This window comes from Phalacrocorax aristotelis, chromosome 17, assembly GCF_949628215.1.
Source record: "Phalacrocorax aristotelis chromosome 17, bGulAri2.1, whole genome shotgun sequence".
In the NCBI taxonomy this organism is placed as follows: domain Eukaryota; kingdom Metazoa; phylum Chordata; class Aves; order Suliformes; family Phalacrocoracidae; genus Phalacrocorax; species Phalacrocorax aristotelis.
The window spans coordinates 1,281,997-1,303,694 of NC_134292.1; the positions used below are offsets into that span (position 1 = coordinate 1,281,997).

The following is a 21,698-nucleotide window of genomic DNA, read 5'->3' on the forward strand; positions in this document are numbered from 1 at the left end:
CTGGCATTATCCTTGGGCTGAGATTATCCCAGGCAGGACAGGGGTCTGGCGGAGGGGGTGGATTTACCCCACCAGCCGTTCCCCAACGGCTGCAGGGCCATGGCGGGCAGGGGGAGCCCATCTTCTGGGGATGCAGGTTTGGCGTGGGTGAAGCCTGGCTCCCTGTGCCCATACTCCGCCTGAGCGGAGGTGAGAAATCTGTAGTGGGATGCTGCTGGCTGGCTCCTGCATGGGACCAAGATACTGTCCCACGTGCTCCAGCACCTGGGGTCCCTGTGCTGGGCGAGCAGCACCTGCAGGCATTGCTAGAGCGACAGTGTTCACAACAGCCATTGTTTGTGGTAGGACCTAGAGGAAGTGAGCTGTTGCATGGGAGTCTCTCCACCCTGGCATTAGTCAGCAGTAGCAGCGCTTGCTGCAGGAGGCTGCCTTGACAGACCTGTTCCCCCTGTCTCCAGTGGCTGAGGCCAGCAGGGATGGGCACAGGAGGAAGCTTTGATCCCTCTGCCTCTGCTGCCAGTTCATCTTCCTGAGCCTGCATGATGCCAAGGTCTGAGCTCCCCAAGTGCCAGTTCCCAGTGAGTTATCCCATTCCTTGAGTGCCTGCTCAGCTGGACTCATCCTCCACCCCATCCTGGGGAGCCGCTTCCAGCTGGGGCCGGGCAGCTGGCAGCCTCCAGCACTTCTCCTGGCAGCCTTGGGGCCGTGTGCCCTCCTGGCCCTGCCAGTGCCCCAGTGGGGCCAGTGCCACCACCTTCCTCCCCCAGTTCAGCGAACTCGGTGCCACTGTGTAAATAGCAATTAGAGTCCAGGGCATGAATCAGCCAGGGACAGTCCCTGGGAGCAGGCTGGGACAGGAAGGGACAGCGGTGCCATACCACGCCTGTGACCCAGCCACCCTCCCACGCACCAAATCATGGGGTCCTGCACAGGCGAGCGGTGCCCCAGGGCATTGCTCGAGCTACAGCACCGCAGTGAATGGGAACTTGGTGGGTTTTGGGTCTCTCCACTCTGCTGCTTTGCTGATGTTACTTTGCTGCGAGGAACTGTTGCACTTGCATACCCAGGCTAGGCTGGGTGTCCCCGTGCCCCGGGGACAGCACCAAGCTGCTGCATGGCAGTCATCACTCTGGTCACACTGTCCCCTTGCATGGGGCACTATCCAGGCTGCGCTCTTCCTTCCAAGCCCTGCAAGCTGCTTATGGGGCACAGCAAGGCGAGGTGGCCCAGCGCAGGGACTGACCCGGGTGACGGGGATGAGCTGGAGGGCTGTACTGGGGCAGTGCAGGACCCACACTGGTGTGCTGTACCGGGGTGGGAGCTGGGGGGCTCTACTGGGAGCAGAGCAGGGCCCATGCTGGTGTGCTACACTGGGGTCTGAGCTGAGGGGCTGGACTGTGACAGCACTGGGCCCATGCTGGTGTGCTGTACTGGCGTCTGAGCTGGGGGGCTGGACTGGGAGCAGAGCAGGTCCCATGCTGGTGTGCCCCACGGGCAGTGGTGTGGGGATCGCTGGCCACAGAGGTGGCTCCACTTTTGCTGGGCAAGGGGAAGAGGCGGCCGTGGGCCCAGCTCCTCCCCAGCTCCCGCGGGAGCTGATTGGCGCGGGCATGGCTGCCTGCCCTGGGCTGCCTGCATTTGAGCAGCTTCCAGAAGCTGACAAACCAGACTGGTTAGAGCCAGGCTCAGCCCCAGCCCTGCCTGACCCACGGCAGGCAGGCAGCAGCTGCCTGCACGGGTGCCTGCCACGCCTGCACCCCTTGCCGGTGCAGCAGGCAGCACCCGGCAGCGCCCAGCTCGTGCCCCTCTCGTCTGGACCGTGGCAGGTCAGTACTGTGTCGGTGCTGGGGAGGAGGAAAAGGAGGAGGAGGAGGAAGTGGCTGCTGGATGCTCACAGCGATGCCCCTCTTGGGCTGGCGTATCGGTGAGGGTGATAGGGATGCACCCTGCTTTGGGGGCTCCTGACCCGCTAGCCTGGGAGGGGGCCCCAAACTGTGCCGGAGGGATGACAGGACTGTGTGTGGATGCAGCTGCCCTTAAGACCTGAAGCCGCGCTGAAGCCACCTCCTGCCCTGGAGCAGCACCCACGTCCCGCACCCAGCCCTGAGGGGACTCAGGGGGCGGTGGGTGAGGGGGGCAGTCACGTTGCAGCTGCCCCCATGGAGCTGGCAGCAGGTGAGGAGGCAGAGCCCGGCCCCCAGCCGGTGCAGGCAGCCGGTGGGCAAGGCTGTGCCAGGCAGCAGGGGGAGAGCGAGACTGCTGGGTCAGGGGGCCCCGGGGAGCCACCCCGGCTCTGTGGAGGGGAGCCTGCTGCTGCCTGGGGACGCCGGAACCCGCCACCGAGAGAGGATGCAACTGAGCTGCTCCTGCCCGGGCATGACGAGGTACCGGCCCACAGTGCCTCCCTGCCTGCGGGGCAGGACCCTCCTGCTGCCACCGCCATCAGCCCCATCCTGCCCCACAGGGAGAGCCCAGCATGTCAGGGCGGGTCACCCAGCCTGGAAACCGCCTCCAGCTCCATCCTGAGCTTCTCTGGCGAGGAAGAAGAATCATCAAGCAGTGAGGCAGCAGCAGAGCCGTGCCACGTGCCAGCAGGCAGTGAGGACGAGTGCCCCATCTGCACGGAGCCCTATGACGACCAGCAGCACAAACCGGCCCTGCTCAACTGCAACCATGGGCTGTGCCGTGCCTGCCTGCGCGCCATCATGGACACAGCTGCCGGCGCCGAGTTTGGCCGCGTGCGCTGCCCCATCTGCCGCCAGAAAACGCCCATGCTGGAGTGGGAGATCTGCAAGCTGCAAGAGGAGCTGCTCCTGCTGCATGCCCAGCCCAGCTCCCCCACTGCCCTGGCCACCACCCGGCCACCCACCTTGCCTCCCCGGCGCCCAGGCCTCGCTGGCGCCCTCGAGCATCGCTTCCAGGTGCGCTTCCATACCAGCCGCATGTTCGGGTGCCTGCCCTGCGTCCGCTACCCACCCTGCCTCATCCACAGGCTGGGGCGGCTGGAGCACCGCTGCCGCTGTTGCTACCTCCTGGTGCTGGCACTGCTGCTGGCAGCTGAGATGCTCAGCCTGCTCCTCATCTTCCTCCCCATTGTCCTGATGGTGCTGCTATTCCTCATCCTCGATAAATAGTGCTGGGTTTGTGCCTCTGGGCTGGGCCATGCATGGGCAGAGGTGCCCTGCTCCTGCTTTGCCCTGGGGCTGGTGCCGGGTGGTGATGCCAGCCTGCGAGCAAGCCTGTGAACCCAGGTGCCTGGGATGCCCTGGTGCTGCTGGTGAGCCCGGAGTGGGTGAGGCAGCGGAAGAGCTGGAGTTGGCAGCTGAGGGAGGTGACCCCCGAGCTGGGCATCGCCTGCATCCCATCAGGCACCAGGTGACACATCACTGCAGCAGCAAAGGGGCAGATGGAGCAGGAGCCCTTCCTGCACCGGGGGCACATCCCTGGCACAGGGCCAGGGACCGGAGGGCCTCTGCGGGCAGAGCAGGGCTGTGCGGTGGGCTGCGCTGCCCATGCCTGGGACAGACAGACTGGGGTTCCCCAGCATGGACTGGAAATACAACTTGCATTTGTACCACGGCCGTGTTCAGCTGAGTTCAGTGCTTGGTCCAGGCTGAGCGTCTCCCCTCAGAGTGCAGTAGTGACACGAGGAGGGGATGGGGACAGCCAGTGGTCCCCAGCCACACTGGGGAAGGGTGCCTGCCCCCACCACAGCACCTCCCAGCCCCAGCCAAGCTGTGCCGGTCCGTGCTTGTGCCTTGTCTTGCGCGGAGATAAGAGAGCAAACACAGTTCTGCCCCTGTGGCCTGGCACTGGCAGCACTGAGCCGGACTGGCTGGTAGGGCCCCGAGTGCCCGAGGACAGGAAGGTTTGGCCTCAGCTGGGCACTGCAGGCAGAAGAGCCCACGGTGATCATGGCACCGGGGCTGTGTCCAGGACTGCAGCTGGCAGGAGTATCTCAGTGCTGAGCAGGATGTGGGCTTTGATCCTTACTTGGCAGCTGGTCTTGCGTGGGGGCTGTGTCCCAGGCAGGCATGATGCCCTGCTCCCTGGGACCCCCACGGGGCAATGTCCCGGCCATGGCATGGCTCCTCTGTACCCTTGCTGCTCACCACTTTCAGGGCATGGGGCTGGCAGCCACTTACTGGGGACACCTTTACTCCAAGGGGAACGGGGATGGTTCCAGGCTTTCAGCCACCTTTGGGTTGGTGGTGCGTGGCAGGGAGATGTCAGAGCCCCGTGACCAAGGTCCCATTGGGGGGGTCAGTCTCCTGCAGTGTTGGCATCCATCTTAGCAGCCTGGGATGTGCTGCTCCTTATTCACCCCTGCCAGCCTCCTCTTGGTGCCGTGCCAAAGCTCTATGCTGACCCCATGCCAAATTGCCCCCTTGTGCTGTCACCGCTCTCCATCCCCACTCTGCCCATCCCCACTCTGCCCATCCCCGCTGAGGGGCTGGCTGACACCACCACGCCTGGCCACGCTGGTGTTGTGCAACCAGCTGTGTGTCCCAGCTTTGCCCTTCTCCCCCGGAAATGCACTGCGGGCACCTCCCCAGGGCTGCGGGGGACCGCAGGGTACCACTACCCACCCCCACCCCCCTTCCCCTTCCTCCTGCAAAGGGAGCCAAGTCAGTGGGGAGTGAGCGAATGCTCCCCTGTCCGCCCAGCCCTGCAGGAAAACCATGCCCTTGTGCCCACAGGGATAGAGATCTGGGCCATGGGCTTTGCCCGGGTACCGAGCTCCTCTCGGTATTGGCGCTGCTGCGCCTTGCTCCGGCAAAGTGCCAAGGAACGGGAGGCAGCGGCAGGAACCTGCTGAGGCACCCCGAAACGGGTCAGGCTGAGAGGCAGAGGCAGGCGGGTCCCCCCCAGCCCCCATCACACCAAGGAATATATATTTATACCAAGTGGAGCAGCTCTATCAGGAGACGTGCCAGCTCAGCCGTGGCCAGGGGCATTTTCAGCTAGATGGGGTCTGTGGGGAAAGGGGTGGCTCAGAGACCCACCAGCACATGGGAGGCCTGGCACGTGTCCGCTCTATGTTACATGGGGGGGTGTAACGAGCTTTTGGGCAAAGCAGGCCAGAGCTGTCCCCATGGGACACAATGGTGCACAATGCACCCTCCAGCGTGTCCGCACGCCCCTCGCTGGGCTGCTGGCACCCTTGGGTGCTGAAAGCCAGAGAAGGGCACCTAAATCCACCGAGGGGTAGTGCCCCTAGTGGGGCTGTGGTGCTGAACTGCCCCTGGAGGTGATGCAGAGCCCGGCAGTGCTGCCCGCGGTGCCCCGGCATGCAGTCAGGCTGGCCCGTGGGGGCCTGGCTGCGATGTCCGCTCGCAAGGACTCGGTTATATTTAGCGTTCCGAGATAGCAGCAAGCGGCACAGTGGGTGTGCCGCAGCATGGCAAGCTGGGGCTGGGGGCGGCGTGCTGAGAGCCATGGGAGACTGCGGCATGGCTCTAGCTGTGTGGCACCACCCCGGCACAGGCCCCCCAAAGCCCTACACACAGCCCCACGCATACACCGTCTGATCCCTTGCAGTCCCCTTGCACCCCCACTAGGCACCACGCCCTCCCCCAGCAGGCATATGCACCCTGTCTCCACATGCACATCCCACCATCACCTTTCTACAGCCCCCACAGCCCCTCCATGCACCCCAGTCTCGCTACGCACACCCCCACGCACCCTTCATCCACCTTCCCATCAGCCCCCCAGCTCTCCTTTGCTGCCCCCCATTGCCCCACTGCATCCCCCCCAACCCCTCTCTCCCCTACCATTGACTGCAGTAGAGCCCTCCCAGATCCACCCCATCTCCCCCTGCCCACCTCGAAGCCCTCTCTGTCCCCTCCTACAAGCCCCTGACACCCCATTGCATCCCAAATGCTTCATCACATCTCCCAGCTGCTGGCACTGGGAGGGTGATGTGGTGTGCCCAGTCCAGTGACGTGGCTGTCCCCATCCCCACAGGGACCTGCTCTGCAGGGCTATATTTCTCTCCTGGCTTCCCCCACTGAGGCCCAGTGTGACCCCCACCTGGGTCCCCAGCCATGCCCAGGTGGCTGTAAGGACACAGGCAGCACAGCCAGCCTCAGGCATGCACTGATTGTGCCTGGTCTCACCTGCCTGGGCAGGCAGGGGTTGGCATGTCAGGGGCCCCATCCAGCTCTGGTCGGAGGCATCCCCACCCCTTTCGCACCACAACCAGCAGCAGCATCTCCCCTTGCCCACTCATCCCGCACACTGGGGACGTGCCAGTGCTGTCCCCATCCTGCACCCATGAGAGCGAGGCTGGAAGGACAGCGGCCGGGGAGAAGGCATGGAAGTGGTGAGGCGCTAGGAGGAACTCCTGCACCAGAATCCATCCTCAAATGTGGAGCCAGGGAGTGAGCGGGAGCAGGTGCCCCTGCCCGTGGGCAGCTTTTTCCTAGGTTTAACCCCAAGCAAGCTCCCGAGCTCAGCAGTCCCTCCCCATCTGTGGGGTCAGTGCTGCCCCAGTGCTGCCCTGGGAACCTGTCACAGCCTCTCGGGCTCCGTGCCACAGCCCGTTATCTTCTCAGCCCAGGGTTTCACCTTGTTGTGAAAGCTGGGCGCTGGCAGAAGCCGTTGCGAGCAGCTTCCTCTCAGCTGAAATAGCCATTTCGGGTGCATGACCACCCTGGGTTGAGGTTTTGAGCCTGTGTGTCTCCAAGGCGGGCACTTCCCTGATGCTTGGTCACCTCCTTCCCAGCCTGGCATCGCGCTGCCACGTAACCCAGCTCAGCCTTCGCCCCCTCAGCCATGCTGGGGCCAGATCCTCCCCCACACTGCACCAACTGGGAACTGGTCCTGTTGTGCAACCTCCCGGCAGGGTGGTGGGGCAGGATGGGGACTGGTGGGGCCACAAGCATGGGGGCCAGCCTCAGTGCTGCCCAGGGCTGTCCACTCATCACCAGCAGGAGCTCAGATCTGCCCCAGCCTGGCATGACCCCTGGCACTGACCCGCTGCTCTGTGGGAGCCAGTTTTGGGGAGAACAGCTGGTAAACATCATCTCCTGAACCCGTGCCAAAGCCCAGACCCAAACTGACGGAGAGCTGCCCATTCCCGGGCCTTCCCAAATCTAAAACAAGTCCATTTGGGGAAGGGTCATCCCTAGCAGCCATTTAACACCCCCATTTAATTGTTCTCCCACCACAGGCCAGCCCAGACACCAGGAGAGCCCAGAGCTGTGTCACAGCTTGGGACAGACATTACATCAACCAGGAAATTTTAAAACCAGCTCATCTGGAAACTTCTGTGAGCACCTTTGCTTACTTGCACCCAAACCCGCTCCCACAGCGGCATCCTGGCCACATTTAAGCAGCTGCTGGGACTCAGAGCACTTTGAAAACCCAGCTTGGAGGCACAAAGCTTGGCATGGCCACAGTGGCCATGGGAGCGTTTCAGGGCTTGGGATGCAGGAGTGACTTTGAAAGACTTCAAATTCACCTGCAGCCTTGACACGAGGGCTGGCACTGCCCCGCCGTCCCTGTTGCCCCGCAGTGCACATGGGCCCCTCTTCCAGTGAGTACTTGTTCGAGGTTAATAGGGCTGGAGAAATGGGCTTTCTTACTTACATCACTTATTCCTGAAAGGCCCCACTTCTTCCTTAATTGCAACTCAAAATCAAATTAGTGGTTTTAAATTTACTCTGTGCCCCAGAGGTACCACAAGGAGGGGAGGACATGCTGTACCCTTCGTCCTTATGTAATAAAAAGGGCAAATTCCTACTTTGAGGGCAAAAATGCTGCCACCTCTGCTCTGGCTGGCCCATTGCTTTGGTGCCTTTGGGGCCCCGCCAGTGGAGATACTGATCCTCGATTCAGGATGAGCTTTTGGGGTGATGGAGTTGCTCATCCTGGATTTGGGACTGCCACATCTTCCCTAACCAGCCACATCACTGGGCTCGCTGTGGGGATGCTGTGACTGCCAGGAGTGGCTGGCACTGCTGCCAGGGCTGCATGTGCCCCCACACCCACAAAGGATGGCAGGGATGCGGGTGCAGGGCCGGGGAGCCAGGTCGTGGCTGCAGCGCTCTCAGGGCCAGGGATGGCACCAGCTGCATTATTGATGCTGTAATTCAGCACCAATAGACTGGGATGTGGTTTCATTTTCTGGGCATAGAAACCCCTCCGAGGGGGGAACTGGCAGCCAAGCACAAGGGGTCTGCAGCAACCCCCCACACCCTGCAGCCCCAAAGAGCAGGGGCTCCCCCCTGGGGCTCAGTTGTGAGCTGGGGATGTGCCAGTGCTTTGGCAGCCACCGCTCCACAGTGGCCCGTAGCAGAGGACAGACAGCTGTTGCTCCCAGAGAAAGGAAACGGGGGTGCCAGCACTGGGCCAGTGGGCTGTGTGTGCACAGAGATCCTCCATGTGCGCACACATATGCACCTTCCACTGTGCACGTGTGCGCACCCGTGTGCGCACTTGCGTGGCTGTGTGCACAGGTCACCCCCTGGGGAATCGCGCTGCCCTGGGAGCACCCTCCCAGCTGCTTCTGCTGCAAACTTCTGCCTCTCCCAGCTGGTGAGCTGCCGTCATGGTGACCCTGAGGTCCATTTGGTGCAGGCAGTGGGTGCTCCCCACCAATGCCATTTCCCAGTGTTGCTGGGTGCACACTGGCCACAGGGCAGTCCTTGTGTGCAGCTGGGGATGGTGCAGAGAGCCCACAAGCAGAGCAGAGCCTGTGGGTGCATCTGCCTCACTGGAGCGGGGCAGGGGGACACCAGCACTGCCCATGTCTCTGCCCGGCTCCCTTTGCCAGTGGGTGCCACCTGGGCCAGGTTGGCAAACCCTCCCTCCAGTATGCCATGTCGCTCAGGGAGGAACGGGACATCCAACACATATTTAAGAGCCCTTGGTGTATCTGAAGCCGGCTTGCCAAGGTGGGCAGGGTACCCCATGGTGCCCAGCCACATATGGTGGGACCAAGGACTGGGCAGGGAGGGGACAGAACCACATCAGAGCTGAGAGCCAGGTCGGGGGAGGAGGTGTCAGTCCGGTGGGAAGACCTGCCCCTGGGTATTTCTCTCTCAACTTGCTCCACGGACTGAACAGAGCCAGGGTGCATCACCCTGCCCAGTGTGCAGCCCCACTCCTGCCCACAGTGACACGCCCCCCCCCGAGATGCTCACCATTCGTTCCAATATAATCTTTATTGGGGAGACTGATGGGGGTAAGAACAAGGCCGGGTATAAAACATGATCATTGTCACAACCAGCAGCGGGAGGCATTGGCAGAGCAACACAGAAACGGTATCGGCCCCTGTTCTCCACCGGCAGTGAGGTGGTACCCAGGGCTGCGCTGGTGGCATCGCCTGCTCCCTAGGGGCTGGCGGCGGGGACAGTTTGGCCCTCTCCCTGGATGGATGCTGGGCTTCGGCCAGCACCGGGGGCTGCTCTTTCCTCCAGGGTGCTGGGCTTTGCAGGGCCCCTTGGCTCTTCCAGCCCCAGTGCCCTGGGACCGGGCAGCCGGTGCCCCTGGTGCTGCAGGTGTGCCGGGTTGTGGTGCTCAGCCCCGTGGGAGCACCCACAAATTATGGCTTTTTCTTTCTTTTTTTAGGTTTTTTTGTTTGGGTTTTTTTTGCTTTTCTGGCAGCAAACTTGCCCCACCAGGTGCCCTGGAGAAAGCAAGACTGTGGACGGGGGCTGCTGCTCTGCCAGCCCCTCCACACAGGGGTCAGAGCAGAGGTGCTGCTCTGGAGAAGGGACTGTGGCAGGAGCTAGACCTCTGCACCCCTGCCCAGCCAAATCCCCTTGCTGGAACCGGCAATTTAGGGTACTAGACTCCACGCTGCCCACCCTGAGCCATCCCACAGGGCATGGGTGTGGGGTCCCGGGTGGAGTGGCAGAGAACGGTCACAGCTCAATGCCTTTGTGAATGCGTAGCGGCCTGGGACAGGGAGGCCGGGGAGAGATGGGGAAAAAAGAAGAATCCTCCAAAACGAGGATAAAGTGGAGCTTTCCTCAAGGGCCTGTGGAGGAAACGGGCCGTGTGTCTGCTCGCAACCGAGGGGCCGGTGCAGTGGCTTGGCATGGCTACAACTCGGGTGCATGGCGGCGTGGCCGCTGAGATGAAAGCTTTGGCAAATAACTTACAGAGGAGGGGGGGCAGCTGGGGACCTGTCCTCGCCTCTTTTGCGGGGTGGGTGACCCAGCGTGGCACCTCCAGGGCTCTTTGTGCTGCCGCCGGCGGCCGCGGGGCGATGGGGATGGTGTCACTCCGGTCAGGACCCAGCGTCCACTCTCGGGAGCCGCAGGGAGAGAGGAGGGAGAAGGTGCCCAGGGAAGGAACATGGTGAGATGCTCGATGCACAGCAGGGGCACCTGCTGCAGGACTGGGGGGAGCCGGAGCCCCTGGATGCGCTGGTGGACATACTCCCCATCCCAGCGTCCCTCTGCCCAGGCGCCACTGGGTGTAGGGGGCTGACGCCAGGTCCCAGCGTCCCCATCACCCCCCACCAGTGCCAGTGAGGACACCAGTCCCACGTCCTTGGCCACGGTGAGCATCCCCAGGCTGTGCCACCAGCAAAGAAGGGCCTGGGGATCAGCCACGGAGCAACACTGTCCTCTCCCACCCGCCGGCCACCCTGCTGCCAGGAGGTGCGGGCAGGGGCACGGGGCTCACATGATGGTGCAGGAAGACAGCGGGTTTCGGATATGGCAGGTGCAGGCAGCCCCGCAGTACTGGCGAAAGGTCTGGTAGCAGCTGCGGTCGGTGTCGCTGCTCCACTGGACAGGGTTGGTGGCCAGGGCCTCGGCCGGTAGTCTGTTGAGGATACTGGTGTTGACGGCCAGCGCCGCCAGCCCGTAGTCGGTGAAAAGGACGGTCTCCCGCTTGCAGGTGGGGCAGGAGATGAACTTGTACTTGGGGCAGGACTCATAGAGGATCTGCAGGCACTCCTCGCACACCGAGTGCAGGCAGGAGAGGATGCGGGGCCGCTTGTTGGTGAAGTTGTACATGTGGCCACAGGTGGGGCACTCGAGGGGCTCACAGGGCGTCGAGGGGTGCAGCACGTACTGGTTGACGATGACCTCATCTGATGGCGGCTGCCGGTGGTAGCAGACCTCAGAGCTGCCCTTCCGCTGGCTTTGGTACCCACGCTCTCGCCGCGGCAGGGGGGGAGTCCGGGGCAGCGGAAGGGGCCCGGGGGTGGCATCCAAGGCGGGGATGTCCCCACACGCCTGGTTGACAATGATCTCGGACTCAGAAGGCCACGCGCGCTTGGCCACAAGGGGTGGCTCGCGGCGTGGGGCTGGCGCGTAGCGTGGCTGTGAGGCCTGCAGCTCCGAAAACTTCTCCGGGTGGATGATTTTCATCGCCTCCATTTTAATGATGACCTGTTGCCCTTTCAGACACGACATGAGTATCGTTTTCACATTACTGTCCACTGCTCTAGGGTCTCCGAGGGACGCCTGCATGAGGCTAAAACATACTGGCAGCCTGCTGAGCTTTCAATCTCGGTCTGGCTGCAGAGCAGGAGCAGAGGGAGCAGCTGCTGGTGTGGGAGAGCATCCTGGGGAGACGGGGCAGCGCCAGCGGGCCCCGCACCCCTCTTCTCCAGCCAGCCCGAGGGTGCCGGGTGCAAGGCTGGGGCGTGCAGGGGAGGGCAGAACTCACAGTGGCATCCTTCCTGCCTTGGAAGATGCTCTTGGGCAGGTGATCAAAGAGTCAGCTCCCCACAGTGCTTCGCCAGGATGTTAACGTGACATTGGCCGTCACTTGGCAGCCCCCCTTCACCTTCGCTGGCACTTCCTGTGCCAGATCAGCTGCAGCCAGGAACGGTAAATTGGGGTCCGTGGTGCCAGGTGCTGCCCGGGGCAGGTGAGTCCGGAGGGGGTCTCACAGGAACCAGGGCAGCCCCCACCTCTCCCCGGTCCCCGCCTCTGCCTAGCCTTTATTCCTGTTTACAGGCCGTGGGATCCTCGTGGTGCTGAAGAATGTGTTTGCAAATTCCTTTGCTGTGACTTCCTGGCTCTCCGACTTGTCGTCACCAGCAGCTCCTGCGGGGCAGGGGCCCAGGGAGCATCCCGTGCCGGAGGGCAGCTCACCTTGGCTGGTGCCCGGGCTGCCACACACCTTGTCTCCTCTGTCCCAGGCACCGCAGTCCCCAGCTCAGCTTCGTGCTCACTGGAAATGAAAAGTGAGAGGGGGTTGAATCCAAGGCTCTTCAGGGATCTACCAGCTGCCAGCGCTCCCTCAGGATGCATGCCCGCCTGCATCCCGGCAATTTGGCAACTGAGCCCTGCAGGTCCTGTCCATCCACCCACATGTTTGGCCGGCGGAAGTGGGAGCAGGCAGGTATTTCCCTCCAGGCATCTCCTCAGCAGCCCCCGAGTGTGGGGTCCCAGGTCCTCCTTCTGCCCTGGGGGCCAGGAGGGCAGGTCTCCCTCCACTCCTCTGAGACGCAGGGACCCTCCCGGGGGGGCTCCCCCACCGACCTGCCTCTGCTCAGTGTTTTCTCTCACGTTTAGCCCCTCCTCTGCTCAGTGGATCTATTTTTACCTCCATCGCTTGCTCCTGATCTGTCCCTGCTATTATCCCTCCCTCCAGCTTCCTCTCCCCCTTCCCAGCCCCCTGCCCGTGTCCCGGGGCTGCTGGAGAGGACAGGCCACGTTTGGGGGTAGGAGATGGGGGGCAGGCAGCCGACCCGTGGCCATTTTCTCCCTCAGCAGCCCCAGCGACAGCCTGTCTCTCCTCCGAGAAGGGCGAAGGCGCTCTCCTCCATCATGCTGCAAATCCTGTTAGGGGGATGCCTGCTCCTGCCGAGCCCTGCCAGGCCTGACGGAGGGGGCCCGAGGGGGCCATCTGGTTGCAGCAGCAGCCCGTGGGGATGGCGAGAGGCCGCGGGGGGTGTGGTTCAGCCCTGGATGCCTGAGAGCCGTGGGGGTCTGGATGCCTGCCCGACCCCAGCGGGGGTGTCCCCGGGAGCCATGCCCTGGCTGCACTGGGGTCCTGCAAGCATCCTGCGTTGCCTGCCCTGGGGAGGGAGGCCTCTTGTCCCGCATCCCCCATCGCGGGCCCACACCCTGCACCCCGCACCCCACGAACAGCGTATATGCCCCCCTCCCCGCGCACAACAGCAGCCCCGGGGGCTCTCTGCCTGCAGGTCTTGCGCAGACACTCACCCGCAGCACGACAAGGGGCACGGCGATCGTGCGGCCGGGCAGCCGCCGCGCACAGCCACCGCGGTCCCACGCTCACGCCGTCACACCCCTTCATGCACCGCCCTGGTGCAGCACCTCGCCGAGCCCCGCATCCCCATCACCCCTGGGGGGACGCAGCCCTCCCCAGCAACCCTCAGGCCGCACAGCATCGCCCCCCGCCACGACGTCCCTCCGCAGCCGCCAGACCCCGCCGCGCTGGCACGCTCGCGGTCCAGCGGTGCACACACATGTGCACACCCGCACACACACACACGTCCTCACGCCCGCGCCTGCGCGCCCGCAGGGTGATGCCCCCCGGGCAGCCCGGCCGAAAGGATGGTCGCTGCCGGTCGTTACCTGCATTGGCCCCGCCGTGCCTCGGACTCGGACGGGGGGTGCCGGCGCGGCCGTGTCCCCAGTTTAGCCTCCAGACCCCCGCTCTCTCCCCGGCAAAGGCTGGGAGGCCCGAGCGGCTAAAGGTTATCTGAAAGGCAGAGGGATGCGGGCGCTGCCCGTGCGGAGTGCCGGCTCCCCGAGGATGCCGGCGGGTCTCCACCGCCGCTCCCGGCAGGGCCGCGGCTCCCGGCCCCGCTTCCCACGGCCCCGCCGCCTCCTCCAGCAGCTTCCCCGGCGCAGGGCGGGGGTACCGGGCACAACGGCAGCGCTGGCGGCGCCGGGCTCCCGCCGCCTCCTCTGCCTCCGGATGCTCCGCGGGGACCAGCTGCCGGGGGGAGGCGGCAGGTAGCGCCGCCGGGGAGGCACCTCCCGCCCCGCGGCTCCGCTCTCCCTCCCCCGGCTCCTCCGGCGGCCGCGGAGCCCCCGCTCCGCACGGGGCTGATGCAACACTGCCGGGCCGACAGCGCAGGCTGCCTGCCCGGGGCGGGGGGGGGGGGGGGGGGGGGCTGCAGCTCGGGCTCCCCCCGCTCCCCCTCCGGCAGGTGCAGGCAGCAGGCAGGCAGCAGGCAGGCTCCGTCCGCGCTGTCCCGCGGGGCTCGGCGGGCGCGGGCGCTGCCTGCGCGCTCCCGCTCGGCTGCCGCCCGCAGTGCCGCCGCAGTGGTGCAGCCGGCTCACATTTCTCTCGCTCAGCAGCGCCGGGGCCCGCCGGCCGCAGCGCCCGCCGCCCCGCACGCCCACCCCCACCCACCCCCCCCCGCACCCCCCCCCCCCCGCACCCCCTCCCCCGCCCCGCCGGGCCCGGCCCCGCCACCGCCCCGCCGCGGCCCCGCTCCCTCCCGCCGCCGCCGCCGCCGCCGCCCCCGCCCCGCGGCTCCTCCGCCCCCCCCGACCCCCGGCCGGGTCCCGGCGAGGTGCTTCGGAGGGGCCTGCAGTGACTCAGCATCCGCCGCTGGAAATGGCTCCGCGCCGCGCGCTGGGGAGCGGGCGACGCTGCTCCGGAGGCCGGGGTTTTGGGACCACATCGGGGAGTGTGTGGCAGCGGGGAGAGAGGCCCCTGCCAGCAGCCCCCACAGCTTTCGGGGCTGGGGAAAGGCCATGACACCGGCAGTGCCCACTACCACCACTTTTTCCCACTGCGGAGTCAGAGCCATTCACTCCACCGTGTCCCAAGGGACCCCCCTCCCCACTGCCAGGCCTGACTCCCACCCACAGTCACCCCTTCAGGAGCGGAGCAGAGGGGGTCCCCCACGCTGAGGACAAAACCCGGCGGAGCATCCCAACCCCTGCTGAGCTCTGGGAGGGAGGAGCAGGGCACAGGGTCTTGCTGGTCCCTTGGGGATGTGGGGTGCTCAGCACGGCATGCAGGGGGGTCACACCACCACTGGGTACCAGCAATGCTGTCACGTCCCCTGGGGAGCACTGGGGAGCATTGTGCATTGCAGTGGTCTTGCTGTTTTGATCTCCTTCACTGGCACAGGCAGACAGGAGCCCATGGGCTGGGGACACCCCTCATTGTGCCCTGGGAGGATAACTCCTGGTCTGTACTTCACGGCTCCTGCCGTGCCCTGGCAGGTATTACAGGCTGGGCTGCCCTCTCCTCCCGCCATGGGGCCTCCAGCTTGGAAAGACCACAGGCAGGCAGCCCAAATGGACAGCCAGCCACATGTAGAACCCCCCAACTCCCCAGCCACACTCAAACCCAGCGCTCACAGAGAATGGGGGGCTGTCAGCAACAGTGACCCCGGCACATGCACACCCAAAGCCAAAACCACTCCATCCCACCCTGGCTGGGGCAGGGTGGTGGTGGAGGGTCACTGGAATCCTTTGGGTGCTGCTGGGGTTTCCCTGCTCATGTCACCTGCTGCCACCTTTGAGCTCCTTATACTCCTCAGCTGGCCCCAGGATTTTGCCTGGACTTTGATGCCCTCCCCCTGAAGGCTCCCCTGCCCAGCACCACTTGCTGGCCCTCCAGCCTTGCTGCAGCAAAGACCCATCCACTGCTCGCCCCTGTAACAAGGGGTCTGCGGGGGCCTGGATCTGTGCTGTGACTGCACAGCCACAACATGCTCCTGCCATCTCAGTCCTCTGACCCCTCCATCAGTGGGATGGACACAGAAGCTGGAGCTCACATTTTTCTCTGAACAGCTCTGCATTCCTGCTCTCAGCCCAAAGGAAAGCTCAGCTCCATCAGGCCTTATACATCCCACAGATGATCCAACCATCCACGCTCCAGGCAATGATGCTAAAAATGTTGCCCCCAGATGCTTGGCCTGGAGGACATGAGCAAACCCACCTGGTCCAGAGGGATCCCCTGGCACCCCAAGGGCTCAGTCACGCTCCATTCTCAGGCTGGACTGACCCTAGAGTCCAGCTTCACCCACCAGCTGCCTCTGCCTGGAAATTCATGCTCCTCTGCATCAACGTGAGCAGTTGTATTTTTAATCTTCTAGTTGGATAAGGGATTTTGTAACGACTTTGCCTCTAGTCCTTCTAAGTGTAATTCTTTGATCTGCTCACCTGCTGAAATCAGTGTGAGGCTGCTGCTGTCTGGCACCCTAACAGTTCTAAACAGGGATTCCCTTAATCTTCCCCATCCTCTTTGTGTTAGTTTTTGCTTACTTTCCTGATAATGCTTCTGGATGCAGATAGCAAGAAACCATATATTATGCTTGAACTCGCAGAGCAAAGGAAATTGCAGGAAGTGAGTGAGCACGAGCCATTTTCTGTTATTAATTCATATGGCATCCCCGTGCTGACCCAGCCACACGGTGTTATTGCGCTGCTATTCCAAGAGTTAAGCAACAGCTCTATTTAAAAATAATCATAAATGATATCAGGCATCTTTTCTGCTGAATAAGAGTGTGTTTGTGCCAACATGCTGGGGATCCTCGTGTTGCTCCAATGGCACTGCTAGTCTCTGCTTTGTGTGCTCAGTGGACGTGGCACTGGATCTTCCCCATCCCAGCACAGCAGCACTTCTCAGCCTTTCCTCCACCTGAAGACAGGTACTTGTGAAGCAGTTTGAGCCTGAGCCAAAGCCTGGCACTTCTTTTTCTCCTAGAGCTTGAGTTAGGCTTGATGGGGTCCTTGGTGGCAAGTGCCACTGGTTAAGTCTTGTACAAGGGAGGCTTTGGCCCCAAGTTTTCACCCCAGCCTGTCAGTGCTCAATGAGACTTGCAGAGCTGTCCAGGCTTGCTTTTGAAGGTGCAGATTTTTCCCTTTTCTCTGCTGAGTTGGTCCACCAAGATCTCCGCTTTCCACCCCAAACTGAAAATAATTTCATCTTTCAAAGCCCAGACCCTTCATCTCTGGCTGGGCCTGGGTGGCTGCAATCTTGAGCGATGTCCTTACCAAATCCCAGCCCCTGTGGCCAGCTCTTACCTTTGCTTTTGGGTCTGGCCATACTCTTACTCCTGGGTTTAACACCTAACTTTATCATATATATATGTATATATATATGCTGCATTATCTTTTATAAAAATCTGTTGTATTGTGTGTTATCATAAATGTACATCTTTATGCTGCATGTGGTTATTCTCAGCCTGTCTTCTGAGCTGTGGTGATGTGATATGGCATGATTTTCTGGGTTTTACAAGCAGCACTGATTTATTTTACCATTCTCTGAGACCTTTTGAGCAGGCCAAGCATGCCCCTGGGTTCAGAGGGAGCTCCTTAGCTCAAGTGACCTGCTGTTCCCCATGTCCTTCTTTGAGCTCTACTTGGACAGACATGCAGGAGCAGCTTTGCCAGCGGGTTTACTTCATGCCCTCCAGATTAGCAAAGTTTTGCTTTTTGTGATCAAGTGGTAACTTGTTGTAATCAAGTTGGTCTTGGTCCTGCTGGGACTGCCCTGCGTGCAACCACAGCTTCTTTCTGCAAAGCTTATTAATTTCCAGTGTCACAAATGGGTCATTTCTAAACTTTTGCTTTATAGATGTATTGAGAGATTGGCCAGTCCCTGCTGCAATTCTGCTGAGAAGAACGGTGATGCCAGAAGATAGGTTGACCCTAAATTTCTTCCTCATCAGCCATCATTGGTCAGTCATCCAGCTGCACACTGAGGACTTTATTGCCTTTCTGGATATATAATGCCTTCAGAGAAGGACCCGTTCTAACAGAATGGCTCCTTCCTCACTTGGCACTGACCCTGCGCTGTGATGACACGTGTGTCTTTGCTTTCCACTCAACCCGAGTGAGCCAGCAGCTCCACGAGTGCCAAACCTTCCTGCCCTGCATCCTGATCCCGTCCACCGCGTGCACACCTGGCATTGCGCTTTGCTGTCTGTGCTTCTGGCGGCGGCACCTTGCGATGCTTTTACAATGACTCACGCCACTTTTATTTACTGCTTGCTGCTCTCAGTAGAGTTCGTTTGATCAGGTCCTGCACACATCAACGGCTCTTTCCAAAATCCAGCCTGTTTCTCACAGTGATCTTGTTTTGCACTAGTGAATCACTCATCACACAGATAATTCACCCACAAAAAAATGAGCTCATCTTCAGCTTTCCAGAGAAGAGCTTTATCGGCAGGTCTGTAGCAGGCTGGGCACCAGTGCCAGTGTCTGCCCAGCTGCTCTGTGGTGCCGGAGGAATGACCCAGCCTGGCATGGCTGGGAGACACGTGGATGTGGTACCTATGCTCCATGTTAAGTATTTTCATTCTCCGTACTCCATCGTTCCATGCTCCATCCCCTTGGGATTGTCTCTTCTTCCTGGGGTAGAGCATCAGGAGAAGGGACCCCAAGTGCCACAATCGCCACCCTCCCAGGCCATGACCCTCCATGCCTGGCTGAGGTGGCATCAGCCCCCACAACAGTGCAACACACACACCAGCAGAAGACGAAAGCAGGGCAGTCTCTCACCCTGTGGATCTGCCGTGCAGCTCCACCAGAACTATCGCAGGAGCTATCTGCAGCTCCTGGGATGTGCAGCTTGACCAGGCAAAGCAAAGGCCATTTTGAAGGAAGGGTGCTATTAAAAAATCTGTCAAGAAACCAGCAGCAGAATTGCTTGTTGTCAGCTGGTTGCTTAAGGATGCAGCCAGCTGCTGCAGAGCTGGTTGCTCTGGTTGCTGTTTGAAGCAGCAGAAATGTGTGGGTTGGCGGTGGTCAGGACCCAGCCATAGATGCTCTTGCAGTACAGTCCTAACACATTGATGGGGGTTTGGATGTGGTCATTTCTAGGCTTGCAGCCCTATACAGAGATTCCACCATAGGAAAAATGGTTCTCAGAATATCTGCAAAGCAGTCTAAAGCCTGTGGCTCCTCCACGTGCTAGTACACACAGACCTTGAGATTATAGGAATTATAAGCTCCATGGCAGCACAACAGACCTACACGCATAGTGTGTGGCCAGCTTGAAGGGTATGGATGTTCCTAAAGCCCCAACAGATCCCAAGGGGTATAATCATTATTTTTATTATTAGTTTGGTTTGGTGATTAATACTGTGGCCACTTCTGGGAGCCCTCGGTGTGAGGTGGGTGCCCACCTTGCTGGTGCTGCACCGATGGCAGGAGGGCAGGGAGGAGGAGGAGGGATGCCCGTGGGACATCAAGGCAGCAGGGCCAGAGAGACCATCTCCTCTCTCCTTGGACGTGCTGACCTTCATCCGCCTCCCCACCAGCTCCCTGTCTGCAGACCTGGGTTGCTCAGCTGCCAGAAAAGAAGGCTCATGGAAAATTTATTGCTCTCCGCAGTTACCTCATGGGAGGAGGAAGAGAGAACGAGGATCAATAGCCGCAAGCCAGGACATGGGAAATTCAAGCTGTATTTCTCTATTTCCCTATGGCTAAAGCTTTTTCACTTTAAGGGTCAAACACTGGACTGGGGCGCAGAGAGGTGGTGGGGATGTCCAGCCTTGGAGATGTTCAAAGCTGCCCTGCACAAGGACCAGCGCAACATGCTGGCCATGCTCTGAGCAGGGGCTTGGACTCTGCTGTGGGAGTGGGACCAGCCACAGTCCCCTCAGGGCAAGTGGGGTCCCCTGCTCCCATCAGAGCTCCCTTCTTCATCTGGGGGACGCATCTACCCCAGCCCCGCATGTGCACAGTCCCACAGACTCCCAAGGCAAGGAGGATTTCCCTTCTTGCTGGTGACCTCGCAGCACCACAGTCACATCAGAAAGTCCCTCCTGGTCCTGCAGTGCTGATGGGGAGGTCTGGAGCTCCCTGGGGGCTGCTGGCCCAGGCAGGGGGTGACAACAAAGACCCAGAGCCAAATTTCAGGAGCAAGAGTGTGTGAGGAAAACACATGTCCTTTAGAAAACAACTTGTGCCCAAGCAAACCGGGACAGGGATGGCCCAGAAATAGAAATGGGAGCTCTGCAGAAACCTTCCCCCTTGTCATCCAGCCCAGCTAATACTGGGTTTAACAGAGCCTGAGGGATTTGAGGCTCAGTAGAAACCAGAGCATGTACCAGATCTGGGATACAGCTGCTCTTCCAGTCCTCCTTCACTGGGCTGAGCGGGTGCAGGGCTGGTGGAGCAGCTCTGGTGCTGGCAATGCTGGGGTTGAGGCAGATGTCTTGTAATTGTGGTGACACTTAGCGTTTGCTTTGCTGGCTCCCTGGGAGAGCCTGGAGCTGCTTGTGTTTGTAACCTGACAGCGCTGCTTGCCTGGATGCAGCGGTGAGCCACAAACTGGGTCAGGGAGAAGGAGGCAGCGTGGCGGCTGCATGCGCCTTTGAGATGCCCGTCAGCAGCGTGGTGGGGCAAGGTGGTCCTGGCACGGGTGAAGAGGTGCCCAAGCTCCTGTTGTCTGCCCCAGGTGCTGCCTCAGCTGGGGCACAGCTCCAAATAGCAGCCCAGCACTGAAGCAGCAATTTGTTTTTGCAGCAGAATTTCAGCTTTTTCAGGAAAACTTCCCTGAACGCAGTGGATGGGACTGGCTGAGCCAGGTCCTGGCAGCTCCTGGCTGCTGCCCCTTGCTCTGAATGCAGCCCCACACATGAGGCCATGGCCATGCTTGTGGGTGGTGGGAGCCTGCTGTCCCAACATGGCTGTTCTGGGGTTCCCGGTAGGACCTGGGGGCACAATGTGCTCCCCCATCCCTGCTCCCAGCAGCTGGCAACAATCCCTGGGTCTCCTGTCATCCCTTCTCCTCTGCTTGGGCAACCAATGTTCTTATACAGAGCATCACGGTTGCATTTCTAAGTCAGCTGAGTGATTTTGAGTATTGACCCAAGGATTTCCTTTTCTCTGTGCGCCTGTAACTCTCTGGGGGTGTTGTGTGGGTGCAAAACCGGGAGCTGCCCCGCCATGGCCTGTGCTGCAGCACAGTAGCAGCTTCCTGCGGCTGCCGGGCGTGCGGGGGCTGCCGGAGCAGGTGCTTCTTCGCTGCGGTTTGAGCATGGGGAGCTGAGCTGCCACTTGCTCTGAGCATGTGGTGGGGAGAGCTTCAGCTGGGGTAAGAGCAGTGGCTTGCAGACCTCGGGACGGGTGGTTGCAGAGGGGGTGTGTGGGGCGAGGTACAAGGAAACGCAGGAGCTGGTGAACTCCCCAGCATCACTTTGGATGGAAGCTGGGAGCCATGTAGAGCCCTTGGCAGAGGGTCCATGGGAGGGGTCTGCATCCCGTGGGGCAGGGATGGTGTGTTGTACTGGCTTTTGGGGGAGTTTCATGGGGCTGACGTCATCATCTGGCTTTGGGTTTTCCATCACATCTTTCCTCTCCCTTATTACTTCAGCCCTCCAAGGGCCTGATATATTCGGTGCTGGGAGCCATCCTGGGGTGCTGCCGGAGGATCCTGTGGCCCATCTCTCCCCTGCTGCAGAGGAGCCCCGGCCTGGTACCTTGGCTGGAGAGGACCCCTGGGAACCAGCGGGTTGCCGCAGCCTGGTGCTGCTGTGCAGGCTGTGGGGAAGGGGGCGGTCACACCGGAGCCAGATCCACCCTGGTGTGCGTGGGGAGGTGACGCCTTTCCATGCAATGGAAACAAGTGCTTCAGCCTGGAAGGGGACCCAGCATGCCGAGACTCCTGGGGGAGCCATCAGGGCCCCACTGGGGCACTGTTGTGTACCCAGGGAAGGTGGGGGTAACCAGAGAGACTTATACCAGGATGCTCCAGAGCAATCATGGTTGTATGGATGGGGGAAAAAGGGGCAGTTTTGGGTGCAGGATCAAGGACAAGGGACAACCCCCAACAAG

General features: G+C 61.3%; 2 protein-coding genes across 3 annotated transcripts; one reads left to right on the forward strand and one right to left on the reverse strand.

Annotated features, from left to right (window-relative positions):
* Nucleotides 1-1,672: 1,672 nt before the first annotated feature.
* LOC142065573 (ring finger protein-like) lies at nt 1,673-3,573 on the forward strand. The gene has a single exon (XM_075111823.1). The coding sequence runs from the start codon at nt 2,025-2,027 to the stop codon at nt 3,132-3,134; it is 1,110 nt and encodes a 369-aa protein (XP_074967924.1). The 5' UTR covers nt 1,673-2,024; the 3' UTR covers nt 3,135-3,573.
* A 5,586-nt stretch (nt 3,574-9,159) lies between these two features.
* On the reverse strand, nt 9,160-14,296 carry RNF208 (ring finger protein 208). Of its 2 annotated transcripts, none has more exons than XM_075112002.1 (2): nt 13,518-14,296; nt 9,160-12,144 (listed from the first exon to the last, which is right to left on the reverse strand). In XM_075112002.1, the coding sequence occupies exon 2, from the start codon at nt 11,433-11,435 to the stop codon at nt 10,638-10,640; it is 798 nt and encodes a 265-aa protein (XP_074968103.1). In that variant the 5' UTR covers nt 11,436-12,144; nt 13,518-14,296; the 3' UTR covers nt 9,160-10,637. The 2 variants fall into 2 exon arrangements, with proteins under 2 accessions (XP_074968103.1, XP_074968104.1); XM_075112003.1 differs by lacking the exon at nt 13,518-14,296 and adding an exon at nt 13,143-13,237.
* Between the last annotated feature and the right edge of the window lie 7,402 nt (nt 14,297-21,698).